Genomic DNA, 13,660 nt, shown 5'->3' with positions numbered 1-13,660 from the left:
TTGTAACTGTTTTTATTGAGGTCACAATACCCCATGTAGATAAGCACTGTCCAAACCCCTGTAGAATAATGAATGGACACAAGTCACTATAAACATGTTGGTGGTAATGGTGATAGAATTTTTTAATTGTGGTTGTAAAACTGCAAAGAATTCAGAGCACATCCTCTGTCTGACAGGTTTTAAAGGAACTCGGCTTCTCACCATTGAAGATGAGGTGTGAAATGTTGCATCTGCAACTTAACAAGGAAGCTATACTTCCTCATATCTGTATTAATAGTTTCTTGATGTGGGTGATGCTTCAAACATTTTGATACACATTCTTCATCCCCTGTTTTCTAGCTTTCCGGTGACGTGTTTCAGAAATGTTGTCATATTGTCTCATGAAGCACTTCTTTGTTTTAAATTGATGATATTTTTTGTTACAGACAGCAGCAGCAATGGTAATACATGTCCTTTGCATATCAGTATGTCAACTCATCTTTCCTATAAAGTTTTAACCTGTCTTTTATGTTCTGAATCCTGATAACCTCTCCATATTTTGACAATGATAACAACAGGTCGAAACACAGTTGGTTGAAAGAGGGATTCAAAATGTAAATTTCCTTCATTTTATATTTGTTGCCTTTGTTAACTCTCATTTTAAAGGAGCGGTGTGGAAGATTTAGTGGCATCTAGCAGTGAGGCTGCACATTACAACCAGCTGAATACCCCTCCCCTCCCCCTCGACCTTCCAAGTGTGTCCAAAAATGGAAAATGCAAAACTTAAAAACGCAAAGGTACTCTCAAAAGCCAGCATTTGTTTTTTTTCCCTCAGGGCTACTGTAGAAACATGGCGGTGCAACATGGAGCGCTCCATAGAAGAGGACCCGCTGCCTATGTATATATGGCGGGCTCATTCTAAGATAACAAAATGCCAATGACTGAAAATTTCACACGATTAGATACTAATGAAAACATAGTTATCAACAATATATTTCATTTCTGCCAATAGATCCCCCTAAATCCTACAACCCGAAGCTTTAGATAGTCACGTGGTAATCTTTTCAACATACCTAATATGTTGTTCCTGGAGAATTCTAGATTTTAATTATATTGATAATTGCCAATGAACGGATAAGTGTACACAGTGACAAGTATGTTTATCAGACATTTGGTTAACAGATAAAAAGAGTATCAGCTATAGTGTAGTTACAATACACACATTGACATTTTACTATATTTCTGGTCTAATGGATTATGTTTCATGCAGACTAAAGCAGCTCCATTCAGCCTTAAAATCAAAAGCTGACACAAATCCTCTTTCACTTGATGCTTTTTGCTTATTCAAACACAATCACAAGGTTATTTCTGTTTATGTGTGGCTCCTCGGAGAATCCCCAGACCTCCTTTGAAAACATCTGCCACTGATTTTGCGTGGCGTCAAAGCTTTAATGAACGTGGCTCCATGCGTTTTAACAAATGCCACATTTCATTTGGCTTTGACTTTGCTCCCAAAAAAGATATCTGGCAGAGAACCTCGAAAAATACACATTTTTGCATGGCATTCTTCCCTAAATTGCCCTGAATCACAGCACAGTCTGTTGGCACACACCATGTGCCCGTATGAGTAGGCAAACTGCGTCATCAGAGAGCTGCATAATATCAGAATGGAGCAGCGAAGCCCTCACTGCTCACATACAGGTGGAATTTTTATGATTAGTTTGACAATTGCAAATGACAAAGCCACAAATATTAAAGTCGTCCTTTGTGATATCGCTATATTTTTCCTTGGGCTCTTACAAAAACATTACTACATGTTCTAAATGTTGGCTTTTTAAGGACAGAAGATTATGTAAGAAGCCTCACATACACAGTACTGTTTTCCACCAAAACTCACTGTATTTCAAGCCCTAATTTTCCTCAGCACGCCTAGATTCTTAAATGTTTACAGCACAGCACTGTGCAGCGAGTTTTGTAACTTTGTCCTTAATTGTGTGATGCCCTGTTTAGTTTCAAACTGCCTTGTTAAAGCAAACTGTTTATGTCTTATGGTATGTTTCTAGCAGGCAGTTATAAATGCAAAAATCACTTCCTGTCTGCTTCAGTTTATGTGGTTCCTTGGCCAGCGTCCTTTTTCAGCTGTGTTGTGTTTTACGATGGCTGGTTTGTTGATATTGCGGTGGGACTCAGAGACTGTGCAACACACAGGACCGTCACTGTGTTTGATGTGGAGGAAACGTTACACCATCCTCGCATCCAGGTACTTTACCAAGTGCTGCTGAGTCTGCTGCGACTCGCAGTTATTCTGGGAATAGTTTTGTTTTCATACCCCAGTAAACTCTCAACAGTTTATTTTGCGTTTCCAAGAGAGCCTCTGTGTTTCCTCTGTTTTATTTTCGATCGGTCTATGTTGTTCACTTCACTATTGCAATAACAATGGAACCAAAACAGCTAAAGCAGCATGTCTAATGTATTGTCTCTGAATATTTGTGACCCTTTTTAATTTGTCAGGACACTATGCATGCTTGTGGGTGGAAATTGGCACACCGAGATCGTTAAAGCACAACAAACAAAACAAATGACACAACTAAACCAAAACAGATCAAAACAAGGCGGAAACTGTGTTGTGCCCTCCGAGCCCTTAAGTGTCACTCATATGCCAGCTTGTCTGCAATGAGTCATAAGTCAGGCTGAACAGTTTGACAGAAATAATTCCATGAACAGACTTGGATTAGTTGCCATGAAGTTGTGTACAGTCATCTGAATGAGATTGTAGGAGGCAACAGCTTTGACTCATGTGTCCCTCGAGTGATACACAAGTGTAACATCTGCTTCACCAGTCACTTTATCAAAAATGTAGACTATTAGTCACCTTTGGGAATATGTCTTGCCTGCTGTGCCAACGCTTGTTCACACAATAGTTTTTGTGTTTACAATCTAATAATACTGAGGACGATCCTCAACATAAAACCTGAAAAAAAAATAATAGAATAGTAACAATAATTCCTCTTAAAATCCTGAATTAGTATTAAAACTTAATCTGGCTCACATTAGCTGATGACGACTGTTCACAATCTGATATGGGGAAAGGAGGTTCTACTACACAGTCAGAGATCAAAGCACCGTGCCATGTCAAGCTGATCGAAGCTGTTCAAACTTGCAAGTCATACAAACCATTACTGCTTATCACAGCTTTCCTTCCCGTTGCTTTGGCACAGAGACTGACGGATCATCAAAAATGCACACTTACTCTGTTCCCACTCAGGTACTCTACAGGATTGGGACACATTGTCAATGATGAGTGAAACAGGGTATGACACAGAGCTCTCAGACCAAAGGGATGCATGTGTGCTGATGTTTTACAAGGAATTGTATTCATGTATTCTTGATGATGACATTTTTGGTGCTTCTTTGGAACTTTGAGAGTCAAACAGAGTTGTGTATTAATAGGTCACCAGACTATTATAAGTGAAGTCATTGACTGTATTGGATATACAGTGTATGCCTTTATTAGATAGCGAGATGAAACACAGACAGTCTGAGAGGAATGGGTCCCCAGCCAGAAGTAAACTAGGGACATTGTGGTTCATGGTCGGCGCCTATAGGTCACCAGGGGGAAATGATTTAATTGCTGTAGGCAATTTTTATGAATTAATCTAAGTATATATAATATCACTAAAAAGCAAGACACTGATTTGGCTGAGTGTCACACATGAGGGTAGACTGTGCCCACTACCAGCGCAGAGCGAGTCGAGGCAGGCGGAGCTGTGTTGACTTTTTGGACAGCCATCTTTTACCACCACCATTAAAAGCTAATTACTGCCAGTCATAAGCAGTGGCCTTTATGGGCGGGTTCCATCCAAATCACAGCCACAAGGAGTGACACCATGGGCCACGATTGTAGCAAATATTGTTGCTTGTTTAACTGCGTATGGAGCAACGCCTTCATAACTCTTTTAAAGAGTTGTTTTTAAAATCAGCCACAAGGAACAGAGGCCCTGTAAACTAGAAAAAAAAAAGGCATTTGTAAGCCATCTCTCCCCAAAAATTTATAAAAAGACATTGTGTTTGTAAAAGTCCATTCAGCAGGTTTGGAAAACCACTGTTTCAGAAAATGGGGAAAAGGGATGGGAATTTCCCCCACCTGATAAAGGACAAGCAGCTGATAGCAGGCGACAAGTGAGTCAGGCTAAGCACTTCAGCTGCCGCTGCACACTTTGGTTCAGAGTTGTTGAGGCAGGCAATTATCTCTCCTTCTGATGTGTGTTTGCTGGCCTTTGAGCTTTCTGTTGCCATCTGTGGAATCACTGAGGTTTGAACTCCCATGGCCTAAGATAAATGCAAGGACAAAAAAACCTAGATTGTTGCCCACATACTGTGTCATTTTCCTGTAATGCAGCAAACCAACTTGAACCCTGACATTACTGTTTGTGGTTATACATCCGCTCATGACTCTGCCTCTATCCCTAAAGTGGACACCAATATATCCTGCACAGCATAAAGCAGCATTTTTTTTATAAATTTTAAATGCCCGAGGAGTGAATCCAGTCTATTTATCCCTCATATCGAAGTTCATGAGTGGGTCTCTTGATAGAATATAAACACAGTGACAGTGTGTGGGTGTTCTCGTGTGGATGGGACAACATGTTCTAGATCCTACCAGCAGGATCTGAGATAGTCAACTTCAAAAAATGGTTTCATGCTCATAAATCTAGAAAGGGTAAACAGAAAAACCTGTTTAAGATTAAAATAGATGATAAAATATATTGTAAATTCGACTGTGCATTCTTTTGAAGTGCAAATTTTTTGATTTACATTTTACCTCTGCTGAGTTGTATTAAACGCAAGTTCAATTTAATCAGCACGTGTTCTTAGCGATGATTAAAACGTGCTGATTAAATCTGCATTGTGTTGCTACCATTATGGAGGAAAATGATGAGCACAATGTATCATGAGACAGAATGTGTCATTATCTCCAACTGTGATTTGAATTGTTGGTTTTTATTGTATTTCCTTTATTTCTGAGCCATGATCTAATTATAAACAGGCCTTGATGATATTAATTAGTTTCTTTCATGGAGCTAAGCAAGTCTTTGAAACTGCCATCAAAAGAGTTTCTGTGGACACTAAACCTGCAGGAGAAGCTTGATGAAGAAGCCAGATAACAGTGGCTTCTCCCAGCCCCACTCAGTTGTGATATAACATTATGACAACATTTTCTTTACCAGCAGGTGGCAGTCTGTCATAAGGACAGTCAGTGAGGCCAAAAGAGAGTTAGAATTAGAGCTCTGGTACAGGGGATTTGTAAAAGGAAGAAAATGCAGCATCAAGCAGTAACAGTCACATTTTGTGTTTGGAAAATCACTCTTACCAAAGGAAGTAAATTACGCTGCTGCCGAAGCAGCACATCATCAATGCTCAATCAACTCCATAAAAACATCATTTTAAATGAAATCCTGTGAGCGATTTATAGCATCTTCTCTTTAGTCTGGGTTCACACAGGAGGCAATCCTCTCCTACATTTTTCAACCTTGCTTCAAGACTGTGTTTTCAAGATACCTCCCAGAGGCTGAGATTTAAGGTTTTTTTTAATTTTAATTTTTTAAAGGAGATAAAATATTGATGTTGTTCCAATTTTGTAAGCCTGTTGAGTGAATAATTGATTGTCAGAGGATGAGTTTTTTTTTTTTTTTTTTTTTTTTGCAGCACCCCAATCCTGTTTTATTGAAGGGTTTTCACACGTCTTTTCTTTGAGGTTCAATGAGTGGGATCAAACCATTTCTAAAGAACTGTAAAACACAACTGATAACATCTGATACCTCTGAGCCTGGTTCTGTCGGAGGTTTCTTCCTGTTAAGAGGGAGTTTTTCCTTCCCTCTGTTGGAGGTTTTTCTCCCTTAAAGAGGAGGGTTTTTTTCCCCTCCTAGCTTATGTGGGAATTGTTGAATTGTTGGGTTTCTCTGTATAATATTGTAACGTCTTGCTGTAAGGACGTTAATGTGTTAAGTGCCATGAAATAATCTATGTTGTGACTTGGCGCTATATAAATTAAGTTGAATTTAATTTAATTGAATTGAATCTTTCTGTTAAAGCTCCTTTAGGTTCACTTCACAATTAATTGGTTTTATGCGATGCGACTGCTTTGTTATATATCGTAACTGTTTAGCTAAAATATGTGGCACATCATTACATCTTAATAGCCAGTCTACAGCTGTTGTTGATGCAAATTTTCCATCTGCTGCAAATTTACACCCACTTGTGTTTTTTTTCCCCAACTGCTCATTTACAGTATATGCTCATCAGTTTGAAATCAGTCTCTTGTTAACTGTGGTGTCAAACTAGGAATTGATGTTGTCACAGTGGTGTATCATAATACAGACGAGTCTGACACAGATGGTCTTCCAGCAAAGGCAGTATCGGTGGCCTTGTTTTTATGACTGATTGCTTCTCTGCAAGGTCATACATGCAGAACAATGACAACAATTAACTTTATGTGACACTGTGACGGTCTGTGCTTTTACTGTAAAACATCCCCATACTACGAACACTGGTGTGACTTGACACGTTTTTTTTTTTTTTAAGTGTAGAGGTTATCCTTCTTTCACTTTAAAGCTTTGTGTTACAGCTGTTTCCTCTGACAGATGCTGTGATGGTATATAAAGTGTTCTAACAAGGAGCTGTGTATCCTGTTGTGCAGAAACACCGGGGGCACAAGACACTTGCTTATTCATGACGCCTGATCAGAGCCCAGGTAGATCAAACCGCTCCTCCATTTTTAATGGCAAAAGCTCTTTACAGGGACGTAAATATCATGCCGTGCTTTTTCCTCCCAGCCTGCCCTCTTGAAGCTTTAGGGAGTTTTGGGAGGATTGAAAAGTCTGTGCTGGTCAGCCAATGTACAGAGTGATTATTGACCTGAAACACAGCTGAAACAAGCCACCCAGAAGAAATATTGATCCAAATGTGTGCATTTCAACAGAGGAGACAAGGGCAAGTTCAGTGTGGAGGTCACCTGCACACTTATTTTCATTAATTTGACAGACATTAATTTGCCTTCCTTTTTTTGAACACGATTATCACAGTGAACATTTCTGAAGGAATTTTCCTTGCTAATGAGACACTAACCCATTTACCAAATCTAACATGCAAATGTATTATAATATTTGTGGTTCCATAACACCTGAGACTCTGAATCTCAGTTAGTTTTACTGCAGAATGATAGCATGAAGTGTGTAAAGAGAAGGCCTTCTCCTTCCCTCAGGATGTGCGGTTTACACCCACATTAGCCCCAAGGACAGGAGGTCGCTGTAGGGAAAGGTCACCTCTGCTGGTCTACTAGAAAAACACAGCTCCAGTATTTCCTTTCCTCTTATTTGTTGTTCTTATCTGAAGCCTCCTTCCACTTGATATTTAATCTTTCCCTGTAAGCCAACATGATAAGAATAACCCCACTGACTGAATTATTAGTGCTATACTGTATGAAAAGTATTCCTATTGACTCAGTTTATTTATGTAAATAAAGCTTTCCAGTCAACAAAAGAGTGAATACAGTGTATCTTCTGCTGTATGGATTCTGGACATTTGTTATATCTGAACAACTGAGAATTTTATGACTGCTTGTGAGGAGGAGACCTCGCAGACACAGCAAGAGTGAGCAGTCCTCACTCGGATTAAGTGGTCTTTTCAGGAACCTCATACATCTCAAAATATCAAAGGAATTCATACACTGAGGGGAAGAATGGGATGTCGGAGCGGTGACAACTCTCGGCTGTTATCTAACAGCCTCTTGCTACATTATTGCGGCGGGTTAATGAGAATTCTGACAGCGCTGCTGAGAAGCAGCAAGGTACTAATAAAAAGTTGAGTTTTGAGTGTTGATTTCTGTGGAATAATTACAACTCAGGGAGCGATGGCTCACTGAGAGGACTTAGCAGATAGAAAAGAACCTGTATATCATTGGTTTAAAAAAATAACTGAACTGATGCACTGGGTATGTGCTCGTATTTCAGTGTTCAGTTATTCAATTTATGAGTGCCATTAGTACCATGATTGAAACCTGACTTTACTGATGTTTTAGCAGAAGTAAGCTGTCTACACAAACCTGACACATTATCTTGTTTTAAGTTGTTGGCAAAATTGTTAACAAACACCTGCTTTTTCACACATACAAACATGGGTAGCAACATGACCATTCACTTTGAGTTGTGTTTCTGTACAACTCTTGATTGAAGCATCAAAATGTTCACTGTCTGCTCCTGCCTGAGAGATGCCAAGTGTCTTGGCCAGAGCTCTGAGTCTTTACAAGAGACACAAAAAAAAGACTTTACATTCTCATACAGTGTTTTTTTTTAAAGTCAGTGGCATTGAACATAGTTTAATCACTAATCTACAGATGCCCCAGTTTGGCATTATTCCATTATTTGCTATGCAAAATGTTGAGTTTACAGAGTAGTCAATACCCACAATCTTCAGGTTGTCATTTCTGGGTCAATCAAGGAGTTCCATCCATTTGAATTAAAACACTGAATAAGGCCATTGAAGCCACTGTGTCTTGTGGTAAGTTGTGAAAATGTTATTATCACTCCATGGCGGCCCCATGGGGGGGGGGGGGGGGGAAAGGAAAACCCTGCTCTCACCACCAGCTGGCATGGAGGATGGCTTGAGATGAGCTTTAAGTGCATCTTGTGTTTCTTCCACATGACTAGCTGTCATCCTGCTGCTACGAGTCTCAGGCACGCAGCTTCTAAAAAGGTTGAAGCCTCCAATTCCCTCCATTTGCTTGTTTCTCATCCCTGTCCACCTCCCCTGCAATCGATCTGTGTTGTTGGATCACTGAGGGACGTGGCTCCAGCGGAGAAGAGTTAAGGGATTACAAAACCCATCTATCAACACTTACACACCTTCTTGCTTTGAAAAAATGTCTCCCATAGTGCCACTTGCTTTACACGTTGTTGTGCAATTAAGACCCTGAAGAAGAGATGCGCATTAGCAGCTGTGCTGCTACAGTCTCATATTTACAATATTACATTCATATTCTTTAGCCACTGCCAGTTTAAACATACACACAGTATAACAGTAGTAAGATGAACCTGCTCTATTGAATGTATAAAGGTTCAAGCCAGTCACAACATTTGATAATCTGATACTGATCAACCACGATAACTTATATGGCATGTTTTGTAATATTCACACTAACTGTTTCACCATAATGAATAAAACAGTTAAAGCTTAGTGTTTTCAGTCTATTACTAAGATAAACACAGTCACTGTCAAAAAGACTTCCATTATTGCAAGTGCACAGGTACCCTTTATGCCTTTTTTTTTGCTCTGACCAAACTCTGTTACAACACTCCTCCTGAGTAAAGATAAATGATCTTCCAGTGATCCAAGTCGCCTCAATCACTAACGCATTGTAGCCCTGTGTTGCAATTCATGCTCCTCATTAAGCTACATTCAAATGAGGAGAGAGACATTGCTTGTGCACAAATCATTACTTTTCCTGCCATCAGCTCTTTCCCTTTGCTTAAACTGCATTGTGCTCTAATAAGGGCGGATGTTCTTTAGGTTGTGGAGATGGTTCGGTCTTCTGGTCCTGCTGTTGCTCAAGGGGAGGCTGCTCCTGCTGCTGAGGATCAAATTTAAGGATTTCCTTCTGAGGGGGTTGCGGTGGTGCCGTCTGCAGTGGCTCCAGGTTGGGCATCTCTTTCCTGTCGCTGGGCTGAATCTCCAGAGCTGGTGTGTCTTTGCAGCAGAAATATTGCTGCCAGATTTTCCGGAAGGCTGAGCGGAACTTCTTAATGCGGAAAGCGTAGACAATTGGGTTGACAGCAGAGTTGCCGTGGGTGAGCAGGATGGCGATGTAGAGTAACACTATGGGCTTCTCGCACTCAGGACAGAAGAGTGTGATGCAGTTGATGATGTGGAGGGGGAGCCAGCTGATGGCAAAGAGAAAAAGGACCAGAGCCAGAGATTTAGCAAGATTGAGCTCCTTGTCATAGTACTTGTTGGGGTCTGTGTGACTGGTGGTGAATTTCTTATTGTTAAGGTGCTTGTGAATCATGTAGAAGATCTCTGCATAGATGACCAGCATGAGTAGCAGCGGTGGCAGCACCCAGCCGAAGAAGTTAAAGTAGACCATGTAGTCCATGCTGATGACGTTTTCGAACTGGCAGGTGATGATGAGGTCAGAGCTGATGGAGCCGTTCTGCTGGAGGCGCCTCAGGTTGTTCCAGCCTAACATGGGTGTGAGTCCCACAATAAAAGCCACCGTCCAGCATATCACCACTGCGAACCCTGCTCGCCGAGGGGTCACCACTCGCTTGTACCTACAGGAGTGAACAACAGTATCATGTCAGCACTTTCCCTCTCTGCATTGTAGGGGCATGCATGCTTTTGTTTTTTCACTTCATGTTATCAGTATCCTTGAGCTGACATAATGTGATATGCAGCACGTATTTTACACTTGAAATACTGAATGCCATTCAAACCCTTATCAATAAACTGTGCCCTTTTCAGTACTGCTGCTTTCCATGCCTCTTTTACTCAGGGCAAAACTGAATTGCTAAACTGGGCTCAGTGCAATCTAATTTAGAACAGTAGTATGAACAAGCTGCAGTATTTCTACAAGCTGCACATATTTGAGCTTTTTTAGAGTTTTGTGGAGCAGGAGGTAGAGGAAGGTAAAAGAAGCTGAGGCTCTAAAATGTTTATCACTGTTGTCTTGTCTTAAGACCAAGAAATGACACAGAGACTCTTCCCTCAAGGTAGGGGTGAAATCAGTTATCTGATCCAGCTAATATTATAAAGCATGTAGAGCACTGACTGATCTCTTTACAATAACTATCTGCTGATATTTATAAATTTCTGATGTTGTAATTGTAAAGGAAATGTTAGCATTGCAACAAAATTACCTTTTTGAAAATGTGGCCTGAAGCAAAATAAGCTGCAATTTAGAGCAGCTGTCCCAGGTGCCATGTGTTGGATTAGTATTGATTATGGATACATGTATTAATTTAGGTCTGTGTCTGAAGCGCAGCGAGAAAATCTTTATCCACACACTGAGCCGACCTCGGAAATGAGATTCTTAACTAACAACAGGAAGTGTGAGTCAAAATTAGAAACATTAGCACTTCACGGAGCAAAAACATAAATGTTAGGTTAATCTAATTCTTGAAAAAAACTGCTGTAGCTGTAATTTATTCTGAACTCATCTCCCTCTTGATAACAAACATATGTATGGGAAAGGAGTGGCAACTCCCTTGCAAATTTCTGGAGAAAAGATTCAGTCACATATATATATTAAGCTTGGAGGGCTTTATAAAAACAACTGAGAACTAAAAAAGCTAAAACTTATGATAAAGTGCTATCATAAGCCTGGAAGACTCAGTGGAGTCTTAGGCAAGAGATTAATGTCTCAAGCTTTCGTACAATATTCTCAGACAATGAATTCCCTCCTACTTTTTTTTTTTTTTTTTTTTTTTTATCTTGTCAGTCTTTCACCACCACTGCTCAGCCCTTTGTTTCAGTCTGGCATGATAAACCACTGGGGGCATGTGCTTCAGATACAAAGAGGGAGCCTGAACATCACTGACAACAAACGTGACCACTTGTGTGTAGCTGTGCCTCAGTTAGACATCCTGAGGACAGAAGGCCTAATTAACATTGTTGGTTGATCAACTGTGCTCCTGTTTGCTGTCAGATCAGATATAGTCAGATCTATATGCATATAAATAAGCTGCATGGCAGGACGGAGTCATCCTGTTAAGTGAAACGTGGAAACGTTTCAGTTTCAGTGCAGCAAGTCAGCACTGGAGATGTGCTCTCTTCTGCTGAGGCTTTTCAGTGCCATCACCAACATCATGTCATCATCCTCACCATCACTTCCCCACATGGCACAGATATTGATAATACATGCGTCTTCTTATTTTCATGTGAGGGTTGTGACAGCCTCATTACCTGGTCGGGATCTTGACCCTAAGATAGCGATCAATTGCAATAGCCAGGAGGGCCAGGATGGAACTTTGCGTCAGCACCAGCACCGTGCACGCCACGAGCAGGCAACTGTAAAAGTGAGTCTGAAGTCCGATGCTGATAGTAATGGCCAAAGGGATGACGAGCGCTCCCACTGCAATATCCGCCAAGGCCAGGGAGACGATGAAACAAAACGTAGTATCTCGCAGCGATTTATTAATGTTCACCGCCCAAACCACCATCACGTTCCCGATCACAGAGGCGACAGCGATCAGCACCTCCATCCCTATGTAGAGAGACTGCGTAGATAAAAGTGCCCGTGGCATCCTTGTAGATGATTATGTCCTTGGTAAGAACAAGATTAATTTCACTGAAGCCAACAGAGTCGTCCTTCCCCCCCCCCCTTTTGTCACCACAATATTTTCCAAATGAGCTGTGCGTTCGCCAGTTTCACGGCGCCCTTATTGTCCTGGTTACCAAAAAGTTGTGGGAAAAAAAGAAAAAAAAATCCAGTTATTTTAAAGAGAAGAAGCGCGTTGACCAGAGGCATGCGAGGTTTTTCCTTTGGAGCAGCCGTTATGGTCCAGCGGCTGTTGTGCGCCGATCCTGCTCTGCACCTTGTGTCTCCACTTGGCATACACCTGCTTCTCGTGACAGCAGCATCCTCTCCATGCGCTCCGATTTATCCAAGAGGGTGCCTCGCGTTCATCAGCCTACATTTTTCAGTTTAAAAAAGCTGCTTATAAAGCTCAGAAATAGAAAGTATCTTCTGAAGAAAAGCGCGCACATTTACAGCTCCTGCGCAGGCGGACTGTGTCTCACTCTTTTTGTCCCTCGATGTGCTTTCAACACGAGCAATAATGCAGCTCCTGGAAATAGCTGTGTGATTTTTCTCGCCTTTTTAGTTCCATTTAGATCTATTGTCTTTGTTTCAGTGGTAAATACAGTAAAACCCTGAGGGTTTCACGCAGCGTCCATTTCGTTTGTTGGGTGCATGCTTAATTTTCCATGCGTAAATAAATAAATGCCACTCCTGCAGGACCGTCCCAAGGAAGTAGAGCGGAGGTGATTTGAACTCCCTTGATATCTATATAACCATGCACGTATTACTCCCACGCCCTTTAAAATGTTAATGGACCTTGCTCAGTTGCCAGTTGTTTTGATAAAAGGTGAGGCAGTATAGGCTACACAGATGACAATAAAGACACAGATAAAGCTACTAAAAATTGCACTATGTCCCCAAGTGATAGACAGAACATAAACAGTGTTATAAATATGGTAGCACATAATACAATGTTTGTATGTTTGCCTCAGACTTCAAGGACCTCCTCTCTTAGTCCAAGGCCAGCTCTGCAAACTAATGAACCCTAAAAAGTCAGGTATGGCAAACATAAAGGAGTAAACTGCAGGCATCTTGTGATCACTCGTTGGAGTTCAAAGATCAATAGCGGTCTGAGTTCTGACCGTGGCAGGATCAGAGCAGGCAGGAAAGACTGTTTAGATGGGATATGCAGGAGTCACGGATTGTGCTCCGTGCGCAATCATTCTAACTTGTGTAATATGGAAGAAAGCAGGGAGAAAGCTCTGGATTTTAATGGAAAGTGGGCATGTGATTCATAGTGATAAAGGCAAAGCAGGGCAACACTGTGGTCAGCATTCACACACCGAGCAACCGTGACGCCAAGAGGGCCATCAGTCAGCAGGAGCTTCA

At 41.1% G+C, this 13,660-nt stretch overlaps 1 protein-coding gene across 1 annotated transcript; it reads right to left on the bottom strand.

Moving 5' to 3' along the window:
• Positions 1 to 6,731: 6,731 nt before the first annotated feature.
• On the bottom strand, positions 6,732 to 12,954 carry adora1b (adenosine A1 receptor b). The gene is made up of 2 exons (XM_069688917.1): positions 11,935 to 12,954; positions 6,732 to 10,304 (listed from the first exon to the last, which is right to left on the bottom strand). The coding sequence occupies exons 1-2, from the start codon at positions 12,273 to 12,275 to the stop codon at positions 9,503 to 9,505; spliced, it is 1,143 nt and encodes a 380-aa protein (XP_069545018.1). The 5' UTR covers positions 12,276 to 12,954; the 3' UTR covers positions 6,732 to 9,502.
• Between the last annotated feature and the right edge of the window lie 706 nt (positions 12,955 to 13,660).

This window comes from Brachyistius frenatus, unplaced genomic scaffold (assembly GCF_029030835.1).
Source record: "Brachyistius frenatus isolate BFR_SWC_R1_liver_20210118 unplaced genomic scaffold, ASM2903083v1 Contig_6, whole genome shotgun sequence".
In the NCBI taxonomy this organism is placed as follows: Eukaryota; Metazoa; Chordata; class Actinopteri; family Embiotocidae; genus Brachyistius; species Brachyistius frenatus.
The sequence above is the reverse complement of the archived record's forward strand: the minus strand, read 5'-3'. Positions and strand labels throughout refer to the sequence as shown.